We start from the raw sequence: 14,529 nt of genomic DNA, 5'->3' as shown, positions 1-14,529 counted from the left end.
TGTGTTTTACATCACACAACGCTGTGTTTTACATCATGATGCTGTGTTTTACATCACACGATGCTGTGTTTTACATCACACGATGCTGTGTTTTACATCATGATGCTGTGTTTTACATCACACAACGCTGTGTTTTACATCATGATGCTGTGTTTTACATCACACGACGCTGTGTTTTACATCACGACGCTGTGTTTTACATCATGATGCTGTGTTTTACATCATGATGCTGTGTTTTACATCATGATGCTGTGTTTTACATCACACGATGCTGTGTTTTACATCACACGACGCTGTGTTTTACATCACACGATGCTGTATTTTACATCATGATGCTGTGTTTTACATCACGATGCTGTGTTTTACATCACGATGCTGTGTTTTACATCACGATGCTGTGTTTTACATCACACGATGCTGTGTTTTACATCACGATGCTGTGTTTTACATCATGATGCTGTGTTTTACATCACACGACGCTGTGTTTTACATCATGATGCTGTGTTTTACATCATGATGCTGTGTTTTACATCATGATGCTGTGTTTTACATCACACGATGCTGTGTTTTACATCATGATGCTGTGTTTTACATCACACAACGCTGTGTTTTACATCACGCGACGCTGTGTTTTACATCACGCAACGCTGTGTTTTACATCATGATGCTGTGTTTTACATCACACGATGCTTTGTTTTACATCACACGATGCTGTGTTTTACATCACACGATGCTGTGTTTTACATCACACGATGCTGTGTTTTACATCATGATGCTGTGTTTTACATCATGATGCTGTGTTTTACATCACACGATGCTGTGTTTTACATCACACGACGCTGTGTTTTACATCATGATGCTGTGTTTTACATCATGATGCTGTGTTTTACATCATACGATGCTGTGTTTTACATCACACGACGCTGTGTTTTACATCACACGACGCTGTGTTTTACATCATGATGCTGTGTTTTACATCATGATGCTGTGTTTTACATCATGATGCTGTGTTTTACATCACACGATGCTGTGTTTTACATCACACGATGCTGTGTTTTACATCACACGACGCTGTGTTTTACATCACACGACGCTGTGTTTTACATCATGATGCTGTGTTTTACATCACACGACGCTGTGTTTTACATCATGATGCTGTGTTTTACATCATGATGCTGTGTTTTACATCATGATGCTGTGTTTTACATCACACGATGCTGTGTTTTACATCACACGACGCTGTGTTTTACATCACACAATGCTGTGTTTTACATCATGATGCAAAATACATCATACACGGATGATTCTTAAATTTGAAAAGTTAGATAACTTTTAAACTTGATTGCTGAAAAGCAAAACATTTTAGGACTATGTCAACAATGGATTAATGAAACAAATACCAAAAGATAGTTTTTGGAGAGAATTTTCCTTTAATTTATGCCTTGCTACTTCACAATTACAGTAAACTGTCCCTTCCTCCAAAATGAGTATTTGAGTCTGGCTGACACCACTATTAGGTGACGTGTTTGAGTCTGGCTGACACCACTATTAGGTGACATCATGTGTTTGAGTCTGGCTGACACCACTATTAGGTGACGTGTTTGAGTCTGGCTGACACCACTATTAGGTGACGTGTTTGAGTCTGGCTGACACCACTATTAGGTGACATCATGTGTTTGAGTCTGGCTGACACCACTATTAGGTGACATCATGTGTTTGAGTCTGGCTGACACCACTATTAGGTGACATCATGTGTTTGAGTCTGGCTGACACCACTATTAGGTGACATCATGTGTTTGAGTCTGGCTGACACCACTATTAGGTTGTACACTTTAACTGTTAGTTAAAGTCTGTACTAGGAGTGGTAGACTATACAGGTATACATACATACATACAGTATATCACAAAAATGAGTACACCCCTCACATTTTTGTAAATATTTGAGTATATCTTTTCGTGTGACAACACTGAAGAAATGACACTTTGCTACAATGTAAAGTAGTGAGTGTACAGCTTGTATTACAGTGTACATTTGCTGTCCCCTCAAAATAACTCAACACACAGCCATTAATGTCTAAACTGCTGGCAACAAAAGTAAGTACACCCCTAAGTGAAAATGTCCAAATTCGGCCCAATTAGCCATTTTCCCTCCCCGGTGTCATGTGACTCGTTCGTGTTACAAGGTCTCAGGTGTGAATGGGGAGCAGGTGTGTTAAATGTGGTGTCATCGCTCTCACACTCCCTCATACTGACTGGTCACTGGAAGTTCAACATGGCACCTCATGGCAAAGAACTCTCTGAGGATCTGAGAAAAATAATTGTTGCTCTACATAAAGATGGCCTGTGCTATAAGAAGATTGCCAAGACCCTGAAACTGAGCTGCAGCACAGTGGCCAAGACCATACAGCGGTTTAACTGGACAGGTTCCACTTAGAACAGGACTCGCCATGGTCGACCAAAGAAGTTGAGTGCACGTGCTCAGCGTCATATCCAGAGGTTGTCTTTGGGAAATAGACGTATGAGTGCTGCCAGCATTGCTGCAGAGGTTGAAGGGGTGGGGGGGGTCAGCCTGTCAGTGCTCAGACCATACGCCGTGCACTGCATCAAATTGGTCATAATGGCGGTCGTCCCAGAAGGAAGCCTCTTCTAAAGATGATGCTACAAGAAAGCCCACAAACAGTTTGCTGAAGACAAGCAGACCAAGGACATGGACTACTGGAACCATGTCCTGTGGTCTGATGAGACCAAGATAAACTTATTCGGTTCAGATGGTGTCAAGCGTATGTGGTGGCAATCAGGTGAGGAGTACAAAGACAAGTGTGTCTTGCCTACAGTCAAGCATGGTGGTGGGAGTGTCATGGTCTGGGGCTGCATGAGTGCTGCCGGCACTGGGGAGCTACAGTTCATTGAGGGAACCATGAATGCCAACATGTACTGTGACATACTGAAGCAGAGCATGATCCCCTCCCTTCGCAGTCTGGGCTGCAGGGCAGTATTCCAACATGATAATGACCACAAACACACCTCCAAGATGACCACTGCCTTGCTAAAGAAGCTGAGGGTAAAGGTGATGGACTGGCCAAGCATGTCTCCAGACCTAAACCCTATTGAGCATCTGTGGGACATCCTCAAACGGAAGGTGGAGGAGTGCAAGGTCTCTAACATCCACCAGCTCCGTGATGTCGTCATGGAGGAGTGGAAGAGGACTCCAGTGGCAACCTGTGAAGCTCTGGTGAACTCCATGCCCAAGAGGGTTAAGGCAGTGCTGGAAAATGACGGTGGCCACACAAAATATTGACACTTTTGGCCCAATTTGGACATTTTCACTTAGGGGTGTACTCACTTTTGTTGCCAGCGGTTTAGACATTCATGGCTGTGTGAGTTACTTTGAGGGGACAGCAAATGTACACTGTTATACAAGCTGTACACTCACTACTTTACATTGTAGCAAAGTGTCATTTCTTCAGTGTTGTCACATGAAAAGACATACTCAAATATTGACAAAAATGTGACGGGTGTACTCACTTTTGTGATATACTGTACATGCATATACATGTTCAACTATACAGTTGAAGTTTACATACACCGTAGCCAAAATAAACTCAGTTGTTCACAATTCCTGACATTTAATCCTACTAAGTATTCCCTGTCTTAGTTCAGTTAGGATCACCACTTTATTTTAGGAATGTGAAATGTCAGAATAATAGTAGAGAGAATTATTTATTTCAGCTTTTATTTCTTTCATCACATTCCCAGTGGGTCAGAGGTTTACATACACTCAATTAGTATTTGACAGCATTGCTTTTAAATTGTTTGGTGTAACTGAGTCAGGTTTGTAGGACTACTTGCTCGCACACGCTTTTTCAGTTCTGCCCACACATTTTATATAGGATTGAGGTCAGGGTTTTGTGATGGCTACTCCAATACGTTGACTTTGTTGTCCCGTGCTTCACGGTTGGGATGGTGTTCTTTGGCTTGCAAGCGTCCCCCTTTTCCTCCAAACATAATGATGGTCATTATGGCCAAACAGTTGTATTTTCGTTTCATCAGACCAGAGGACATTTCTCCCAAAAGTACGATCTTTGTCCCCATGTGCAGTTGCAAACCATAGTCTGGCTTTTTTATTGTGGTCTTGGACTCGTTTTACTGTGGATGTAGATACTTTTGTACCTGTTCCCTCCAGCATCTTCACAAGGTCCTTTGCTGTTGTTCTGGGATTGATTTGCACTTTTCGCACCAAAGTACATTAATCTCTAGGAGACAGAATGAGTCTCCTTCCTAAGCGGTATGACGGCTGCGTGGTCCCATGGTGTTTATACTTGCGTACTATTGTTTCTACAGATGAATGTGGTACCTTCAGGCATTTGGAAATTGCTCCCAAGGATGAACCAGACTTGTGGAGGTCTACAATAATTTTTCTAAGTAGGCCTTGAAATACATCCACAGGTACACCTCCAATTGACTCAAATAATGTCAATTAGCCTATCAGAAGCTTCTAAGCCCTGACATCATTTTCACAGTCAACTTAGTGTATGTAGACTTCTGACCCACTGGAATTGTAATACAGTGAAATAATTTGTCTGTAAACAATTGTTGGAAAAATGACTTGTGTCGTGCACAAAGTAGATGTCCTAACCGACTTGCCAAAACTATAGTTTGTTAACAAGACATTTGTGGAGTTGTTGAAAAACAAGTTTCAATGACTCCAACCTAAGTGTCTGTAAACTTCTGACTTCAACTGTATATTTTACCGCTTGGTGATGTAATTCAGAAACATAATGTTAACTTTCACTGCTATGCGGATGATACACAGCTGTACATTTTCAATGAAATGTGGTGAAGCCCCAAAATTGCCCTCCCTGGAAGCCTGTGTTTCAGACATATGGAAGTGGAGGCTTCCTGTTAAGGCAAGGGCTGATTTCAAGGTTTTACTGCTAAACCACAAAGCATTACATGGGCTTGCTCCTACCTATCTTTCTGATTTGGTCCTGCTGTACATATGTACGCTACAGTCACAAGATGCAGACCTCCTAATTGTCCCTAGAATTTCTAAGCAAACAGCTGGAGGCAGGGATTTCTCCTATAGAGCTCCACTTATGGAACGGTCTGCTTACCCATGTGAGAGACGCAGACTCGGTTTCAACCTTTAAGTCTTTCCTGAAGACTCATCTCTTCAGTGGGTCGTATGATTGTGTGTAGTCTGGCCCAGTAGTGTGAATGTGAACGTAAAGGCACTGGAGTGACAAACCACCCTTGCTGTCTCTGCCTGGCTGGTTCCCCTCTTTCCTCTGGTATTCTCTGCCTCTAACCCTATTACGGGGGCTGAGTCACTGGCTTACTGGTGCTCTTCCATGCCGTTACTAGGAGGGGTGCGTCACTTGAGTGGGTTGAGTCACTGACGTCATCTTCCTGTCCGGGTTGGCGCACCCCCCTCGGGATTGTGCGGTGGGGGAGATTTTTGTGGCCTTGTCTCAGGGTAGTAGGTTGGTGGTTGAAAATATCCCTCTAGTGGTGTGGGGGCTGTGCTTTGGCAAAATGGGTGGGGTTATATCCTTCCTGTTTGGCCCTGTCCGGGGGTGTCATCGGATGGGGCCACAGTTCCGACCCCTCCTGTCTCAGCCTCCAGTATTTATGCTGCAGTAGGACTACCTGGCCTGACTCCTCCTTGCTGTCCCCAGTCCACCTTGCCGTGCTGCTGCTCCAGTTTCAACTGTTCTGCCTGCGGCCATGGAACCCTGATCTATTCACCGGATGTGCTACCTTGTCCCGGACCTGCTGTTTTGGACTCTCTCTCTACCGCACCTGCTGTTTCTAACTCTGAATGATCGGCTATGAAAAGCCAACTGACATTTACTCCTGAGGTGCTGACCGGTTGCACCCTTGTACAACTACTGTGATTATTATTATCTGACCCTGCTTGACATCTATGAACATTTGAACATCTTGGCCATGTTCTGTTATAATCTCCAATCGGCACAGCCAGAAGAGGACTGGCCACCCCCCAGAGCCTGGTTCCTCTCTAGGTTTCTTCCTAGATTCCTGCCTTTTCTAGGGAGTTTTTCCTAGCCACCGTGCTTCTACATCTGCATTGCTTTCTGTTTGGGGTTTTAGGCTGGCTTTCTGTACAGCACTTTGCTGATATCAGCTGATGTAAAAAAGGGCTTTATAAATAAATTTGATTGATTGTTTGACTGTCGGTTAAAGTCTGTACTAGGAGTAGTAGACTGGATTGTCAGTTAAAAGTATGACAACATTTGAGGCCATCAGTATGAGCTAACATAACAGAGTTGTTGTCCTCTGTAGCTCAGTTGGTAGAGCATGGCACATCGCTAAGACAGTTGGATCGATTCCCGCTGGGACCACTCACATGAAAATGTATGCACGCACGACTAAGTCGCATTGGCTAAAAGCGTCTGCTAAATGGCATATATTGTATTAGTTGGCTTGGTAACCTCACTCCCCAGCTTGAAATGTCTCCAACCCGTGCTCCAGAATCATTAATCTTCAATAGTGTCATTGGCTAAGAGACGTTGCCAAGAGGGTGGTCACGTGTGTTAGTGAGGGAGAGAGAGAGAGGACCTATGGATCGAGCACAGTGAGAGACAGGGGATGAAGCTAAACTTAAAAAACATATATATATTTAACCTTTATTTAACTAGGCAAGTGTTAAGAACTAATTCTAATTTACAATGACGGCCTTCCCCCGGCCAACGCTGGGCCAATTGTGCGCCGCCCTATGGGACTCCCAATCACGGCTGGATGTGATACAGCCTGGATTTGAACCAGGGACTGTAGTGGCCCCTCTTGCACTGAAATGCAGTGCCTTAGACCGCTGTGCCACTCGGGATCCCAATACTATACTGTGATGTCTGATACACAAGGTCAAGACGTAGGATCGCTAATCAGAAGCCCTTACTGAAATGCAGTCAACATTTTGATTAGTCTCGTTGAGATATGCTAATGATGTCCTGCTTGGAGGGATGTCCTCCTTAGTGACTAAAATAGTTATGATGATGCTCCACACAGCAGAAAGAGACCATTTGCTCATCAATACTGGATTCACTTTTAACTGTGTTACTAGGCAACAAGAACCTGCTGCTAGCCACCCCAAACCACACACACATACACACACACACACACACACACACACACAGACATGAGCACACAGAGACACACACACACAGACATAAATAAATAGACATATAAGCTGAACATTTGACCGACAGCATTTAAAATTGACCGGACCCATATGCGTTGGGTCAGTAACCTGATTAGGGCGTCCACCCACGGTGCTCAGAATGACAGAAATCCCCTTTTAGATGATGGTAATTCAGAATAACAGAACATGCAAGTCTAGGATGCAACGATGTGCGCTAATTCTTACCTAATTCTGATGAGCACTTTGAAGATGTTTGAAGGACTGTCCACATGAACTTTTTTTCTCAGACAACAAGACAAGTAACGAACATCAAAATCACTAGCCTGTCAATCTACTGTCCCCCGTAGAAGGAAAAAGTTGATCTATTCTATTAGTCGGGGGCAGCAGCTAGCCTAGTGGTTGAGAGTGTTGGGCCAGTAACTTAAAAGGTCACTGGTTTGAATCCCCGAAACGACTAGGAGAAAAATCTGTCGATGTGCCCTTGAGCAAGGCACTTCATTCTAATTGCGCTGGATAAGAGCGTCGGCTAAATGACTAAAACATCAAAATATTACAAAACAAACTATGGGATGATAGATCCAAAATTCATTTTTTTTTTTTTTTTCATTCTCCTTCTCCCGGACGGGAGGCAATTTTATTTATTGGCTTTTCAACAACAACAACAACAAAAAAAATATATATATATAAAAAATATATAAAAAAATGTATTGGCCAAAAGCCGGCTATTACTGGAAAAAACCCTGGTATGCATGGTACGCAGGCACACACACAGCTCCTGGCTTTCATTTTTCAGAGAAGAAAGAAACTGTTGCGCAACGGGCAATCAAATGAGCATTGTAGCAGTACATTAATCTCACCACACAGAAAGATTACGTCGTCGTTTTGTCCATTAGACCCCTGTGTCTGTGGGGGTGTGTGTGTACTTTTAAATGAGCAGCCTTGTACTTATGCTGCCAGGCCAACACATGACACCAACCCTATTAGCATAATGGATTTTTATTGAGCCAATGAGGCTGTGTGTGTGGTGTGGAGGGGGAGGGATTCTGGATTATAGTGCAACTGACAGAATGAAGGCTAGTGGATGGATAATGGCTAGGACAGCAGTATGTAATGAAGGCTAGTGGATGGATAATGGCTAGGACAGCAGTATGTAATGAAGGCTAGTGGATGGATAATGGCTAGGACAGCAGTATGGAATGAAGGCTAGTGGATGGATAATGGCTAGGACAGCAGTATGGAATGAAGGCTAGTGGATGGATAATGGCTAGGACAGCAGTATGGAATGAAGGCTAGTGGATGGATAATGGCTAGGATAGCAGTATGGAATGAAGGCTAGTGGATGGATAATGGCTAGGACAGCCGTATGTAATGAAGGCTAGTGGATGGATAATGGCTAGGACAATAGTATGGAATGAAGGCTAGTGGATGGATAATGGCTAGGACAGCAGTATGGAATGAAGGCTAGTGGATGGATAATGGCTAGGACACCAGCATGTAATGCTCCCTACAGGGATTCTGTTGTGCAGCAAACTCTACATTAAATCTATACGTAAAGTTTTCAGCATTCAGACTGATAGTAATATCTCCACATTCATTGGACTGCAGGCTACATCATTCAGTAGAACAGTTCTAATACAATAGCTTTAGGCTCATAAATCTATGGCAGTGGGTGTCCTGTCCTCCTTATAAACCATTGTAATGGAATCTCTCCCCCCCCCTCTCCCCTCTCCTCGACAACCGTTGCTCCGGCTCTGGGAAACCCCTAGCAACAAGGAACTCCAACAAGCAGGCCTTGGTTATTTTGGGAGGCTGCATACAGGCACTGGCTGTTGCTAGTGCTATGCGTGTTTGTGTGTGTTTCATTGGGGGTGGAGCATGGGCTGTGGGGAGTGGGAGGGGGCGGGTCCTTGCGAAGCTGGAAATATCCAGGAATGGTGAAGTCCTTCCTCGGTCTCGGCTCGCCACGGGTCAGGGTCACACACCTTCTTATCCTCGGTCTACCGCGGCAACTACTGTTGGGCTGCCTGCTTGTCCCTTAGTGTCCCTGAGTGTGTCCCTGAGTCTCCTCTGAGTGTGTCCCTGAGTGTGTCCCTAAGTCTCTCCTGAGTGTTTTCCTGAGTCTCCCCTGAGTGTGTTCCTGAGTCTCCCCTGAGTGTGTCCCTGAGTCTCCCCTGAGTGTGTCCCTGAGTTTCCCCTGTGTGTCCCTGAGTCTCCTCTGAGTGTGTCCCTGAGTCTCCCCTGAGTGTGTCCCTGAGTCTCCCCTGAGTGTGTTCCTGAGTCTCCCCTGAGTGTGTTCCTGAGTCTCCCCTGAGTGTGTTCCTGAGTCTCCCCTGAGTGTGTCCCTGAGTCTCCCCTGAGTGTGTCCCTAAGTCTCTCCTGAGTGTTTTCCTGAGTCTCCCCTGAGTGTGTTCCTGAGTCTCCCCTGAGTGTGTCCCTGAGTCTCCTCTGAGTGTGTCCCTGAGTCTCCTCTGAGTGTGTCCCTGAGTCTCCTCTGAGTGTGTCCCTGGCTCCAGCAGAAAGCCCCTATGTGGTGTTAGTCTAATCTATATATGCTGTCCTTTTTGTTGGGTTGCATTTGAGCATATGAAGCTCTGTTATAATGTTGAATACTCAATACAAGCTCAGACAAGCAGAGAGCGGAGGGGAGTGAGAATAGTTTCATTTTCTGATGTTGATGCCGGACAAACAAAGGCAGTTAGTTAGTAATTCAAAGATACTTACAATGCGAGCACATTTCCAGGGGGTAACTTGCCTCATTTCCCTGAAGAGGAGAAACAGGAGACCATAGGTGAGACATACAGGAGACAGTTAGGTGAGACATACAGGAGGCAAAGGTGAGACATACAGGAGGCAAAGGTGAGATATACAGGAGGCAAAGGTGAGATATACGGGAGGCAAAGGTGAGATATACAGGAGGCAAAGGTAAGATATACAGGAGGCAAAGGTGAGACATACAGGAGGCAAAGGTGAGACATACAGGAGACAATAGGTGAGACATACAGGAGGCAAAGGTGAGATATACAGGAGGCAAAGGTGAGATATACAGGAGGCAAAGGTGAGACATACAGGAGGCAAAGGTGAGACATACAGGAGGCAAAGGTGAGACATACAGGAGGCAAAGGTGAGATATACAGGAGGCAAAGGTGAGACATACAGGAGGCAAAGGTGAGACATACGGGAGGCAAAGGTGAGATATACGGGAGGCAAAGGTGAGACATACAGGAGGCAAAGGTGAGATATACGGGAGGCAAAGGTGAGATATACAGGAGGCAAAGGTAAGATATACAGGAGGCAAAGGTGAGACATACAGGAGGCAAAGGTGAGATATACGGGAGGCAAAGGTGAGATATACAGGAGGCAAAGGTGAGATATACAGGAGGCAAAGGTATGATATACAGGAGGCAGTTAGGTGAGACATACAGGAGGCAAAGGTGAGACATACGGGAGGCAAAGGTGAGACATACAGGAGGCAAAGGTGAGACATACGGGAGGCAAAGGTGAGATATACAGGAGGCAAAGGTGAGACATACAGGAGGCAAAGGTGAGACATACAGGAGACAATAGGTGAGACATACAGGAGGCAAAGGTGAGACATACGGGAGGCAAAGGTGAGACATACAGGAGGCAAAGGTGAGACATACAGGAGGCAAAGGTGAGACATACAGGAGGCAAAGGTGAGATATACAGGAGGCAAAGGTGAGATATACAGGAGGCAAAGGTAAGATATACATGAGGCAAAGATGAGACCTTTGCATTATTAAAACAGAAATAGGAAAACATAGGAAACCATTGGGATACATTCATTATGATGTATTCTTGTCAGGTCTTTCAGACTGTACTGCAGAGGATCTACTGCTAGCTTATTCCAGTGCTACTATCTCAAAATGGAGGTTAATACACATCCTAGTAATTGCAGGTCAACCCTCCCAGGGACTAGAGGTACAACATGTGTTCGTGTTCATAAGGGCACACGGTAGCAAAAAGTTTTACAACAACAAAAAACAAAAAAAATGAAAAATGAGCATTTCTTATCATTCGTTATATTAGCATTTCCACAGAGCTCACTTCACACGCACATCAATATGCAACAGCTACAACTCAGTGACAACCCAAATGACACTCGACGTGGCCCACATTTACACATCATACAATGGCCTGTCTCGTTAACACGGGGATGACTCGGGCAGATGGATAACCTCTCCTGGTTGTGTTTAGGAGGTCAAAACGGGGCTAAAGACAACAGGCAAGCTAGCGAGTAATAAATGACGTGCCATTTAGCAGCTGCTCTTATCCAAAGTGACTTAAGTCATTTGGGCATACATTTTACATATGGGGGTGGTCCCCGGAATCAAACCCGAAATCCTGGCATTGCAAGCGCCATACTCTACAAACTGAGCCATCAAATCAAAGTTCATAGGTCACGTACATAGTATTGCAGATGTTATCGCAGGTGCAGTGAAATTCTTATGTTTCTAGCTCCAACAGTGCAGTAATATCCCCACCCCCCCCCCCCAAAAAAAAATGTTTTTAAAATCATTTAAGACCAGAATATAAATATACATGTACAGTAACTTCAGAAAGTATTCACACCCCTTGACTTATTCCACATTTTGTTGTGTTACAGCCTGAATTCAACATTGATTAAATATACGTTTGTAAATGGATTGATTTACATAAGTATTCACACCCCCGAAGCAATACTTTGTAGAAGCACCTTTGGCGGAAAGATTACAGCTTTCAGTCAGCTTAGGTTTGTCTGTATCAGCATTGAGTCAGCTTAGCTATGTCTGTATCAGCATTGAGTCAGCTTAGATATGTCTGTATCAGCATTGAGTCAGTTTAGGTATGTCTGTATCAGCATTGAGTCAGCTTAGGTATGTCTGTATCAGCATTGAGTCAACTTAGGTATGTCTGTATCAGCTATGAGTCAGCTTAGGTATGTCTGTATCAGCATTGAGTCAGCTTAGGTATGTCTGTATCAGCATTGAGTCAGCTTAGGTATGTCTGTATCAGCTTTGAGTCAGTTTAGGTATGTCTGTATCAGCATTGAGTCAGTTTAGGTATGTCTGTATCAGCATTGAGTCAGCTTAGGTATGTCTGTATCAGCATTGAGTCAGCTTAGGTATGTCTGTATCAGCTTTGAGTCAGTTTAGGTATGTCTGTATCAGCATTGAATCAGTTTAGGTATGTCTGTATCAGCATTGAGTCAGCTTAGGTATGTCTGTATCAGCATTGAGTCAGTTTAGGTATGTCTGTATCAGCATTGAGTCAGCTTAGATATGTCTGTATCAGCTTTGAGTCAGTTTAGGTATGTCTGTATCAGCTTTGAGATGTCTGTATCAGCTTTGAGATGTCTGTATCAGCTTTGAGTCCGTTTAGGTATGTCTGTATCAGCTTTGAGTCAGCCTAGGTATGTCTGTATCAGCTTTGAGTCATCTTAGGTATGTCAGTATCAGCTTTGAGTCAGCCTAGGTATGTCTGTATCAGCTTTGAGTCATCTTAGGTATGTCTGTATCAGCTTTGAGTCAGTTTAGGTATGTCTGTATCAGCTTTGAGATGTCTGTATCAGCTTTGAGATGTCTGTATCATCTTTGAGTCATCTTAGGTATGTCTGTATCAGCATTGAGTCAGCTTAGATATGTCTGTATCAGCATTGAGTCAGCTTAGGTATGTCTGTATCAGCATTGAGTCAGCTTAGATATGTCTGTATCAGCTTTGAGTCAGCTTAGGTATGTCAGTATCAGCTTTGCACATCTGGATTTTGGGATTTTCTCCCATTCTTCCTTTCAGATTTGATCAAGATCTGTTAAAGTAGATGGGGAGCAGTGATGATCTTCAAGTCTTTCCACAGATGTTCAATGGGATTCAAGTCTGGGCTTTGGCTGGGCCACCAAAGGACTTTTACATTCTAGTTCTGAAGCAATTCCAGCGTTGCTTTAGCTGTATGCTTGGGGGTCATTGTCCTGTTGGAACGTACATTTTTGCCACAGTCTAAGGTTGTTTGCACTCTGAAGCAGATTCCCTTTAAGGATTTGGCTCAATTTATTTACTTACCAGTCTCCCAGTCCCTGCCGCTGAAAATAATCCCCATAGCATGATGCTGCCACCACCATGCTTCACAGTAGGGATGGTGTTAGATGGGTGATGGGCTGTGCCTGCTTTTCTCCAAACATTGCGCTTTGCATTCTGGCCAAAGAGTTTTTTTTAAATTATCATGCCACAGAAACTTTTGCCTGGTGCCTTAAAAGATTTGCACTTTTCACACCAAAGGACGTGCATCTCTAGGAGACAGAATGCGTCTCCTTCCTGAGCGGTATGACGGCTGCGTGGTCCCATGGTGTTTATACTTGCGTACTATTGACTTTTGCTAAGTCCAGGCGTGCTGTTATGTGACTTTTTCTCAGGAGTGGCTTCCGTCTAGCCACTCCCAAAAAGCCCAGATTGGTGAAGTGTTGTAGACACTTGTCTTTCTGGCAGGTTCTCCCATCTCAGCCAAGGAACTCTGTAGTTCTGTCAGAGAGTGGTCATTGGGTTCTTGGTCACCTCCCTTACCAAGGCCCTCCTTGCCCCGTTGCTCAGTGTGCCAAGATGGCCAGCTCTAGACAGAGTCTAGGTTGTTCCATATGTTTTCAATTTCCCAATGGTGGAGACCACCGTGCTCTTGGAAACTTTCAACACTCTAGAACTTGTTTTATACCTTTCCCCAGACTTCTACTTCGGGGATGCATGGACAGTTCCTTGAACTTCCTGGTATAGTTTATGCTCTGACTTGTCAACTGTATAGGCCTCTTTTTGTTTATTTTTCTTTACATCATTTTTTTTTTCCCTTTTTGAGCCGAATGATAATATCTCTGTATGTATTTCATACTTTTGATTTATTTTGAGTGGCAGCTCGCGGGTACATGTTATATAAACTGAATAAATGAATCGAAATTGTATAATTTTTTTTTTACATTTTTTTATTTTTTTACTTGGTCCCAGAAAATATATACACTGAGTGTACAAAACATTAATGACACCGGCTCTTTCCATGACATAGACTGACCAGGTGAATCCAGGTGAAAGCTGTGATCCCCTATTGTTGTCACTAGATGTCACTAAATCCATGTCAATCAGTGTAGATGAAGGGGAGGAGACGAGGCTTGAAAACCCTTCTTTAACCTGAGACAATTGAGACATGGATTGTCTTGATAATTCAGAGGGTGAATGGGCAAGACAAAAGACATATGTATACACTGTTAATTGAAATGCATTCCAGGTGACTACCTCATTTTATTTATTTATTTTAACCTTTATTTAACTAGGTAAGTCAGTTAAGAACAAATTCTTGTTTACAATGATGGCCTTCACCGGCCAAACCCGAACGACGC

The 14,529-nt window shown here is 43.8% G+C and overlaps 1 protein-coding gene across 1 annotated transcript in view; it reads right to left on the bottom strand.

The window, feature by feature from the left end:
* The window catches only part of LOC110491294 (calcineurin subunit B type 1), a 38,325-nt gene that overhangs the window by 10,476 nt on the left and 13,320 nt on the right, over positions 1-14,529 (bottom strand). Inside the window, exon 2 of the mRNA XM_036946069.1 lies at positions 9,881-9,920. Coding sequence (XP_036801964.1) covers positions 9,881-9,920 — 40 coding nt within the window. The remainder of the gene's footprint in view (positions 1-9,880; positions 9,921-14,529) is intronic.

The sequence above is a fragment of the Oncorhynchus mykiss genome, chromosome 16 (assembly GCF_013265735.2).
Source record: "Oncorhynchus mykiss isolate Arlee chromosome 16, USDA_OmykA_1.1, whole genome shotgun sequence".
NCBI classification, from domain to species: domain Eukaryota; kingdom Metazoa; phylum Chordata; class Actinopteri; order Salmoniformes; family Salmonidae; genus Oncorhynchus; species Oncorhynchus mykiss.
The sequence above is the reverse complement of the archived record's forward strand: the minus strand, read 5'-3'. Positions and strand labels throughout refer to the sequence as shown.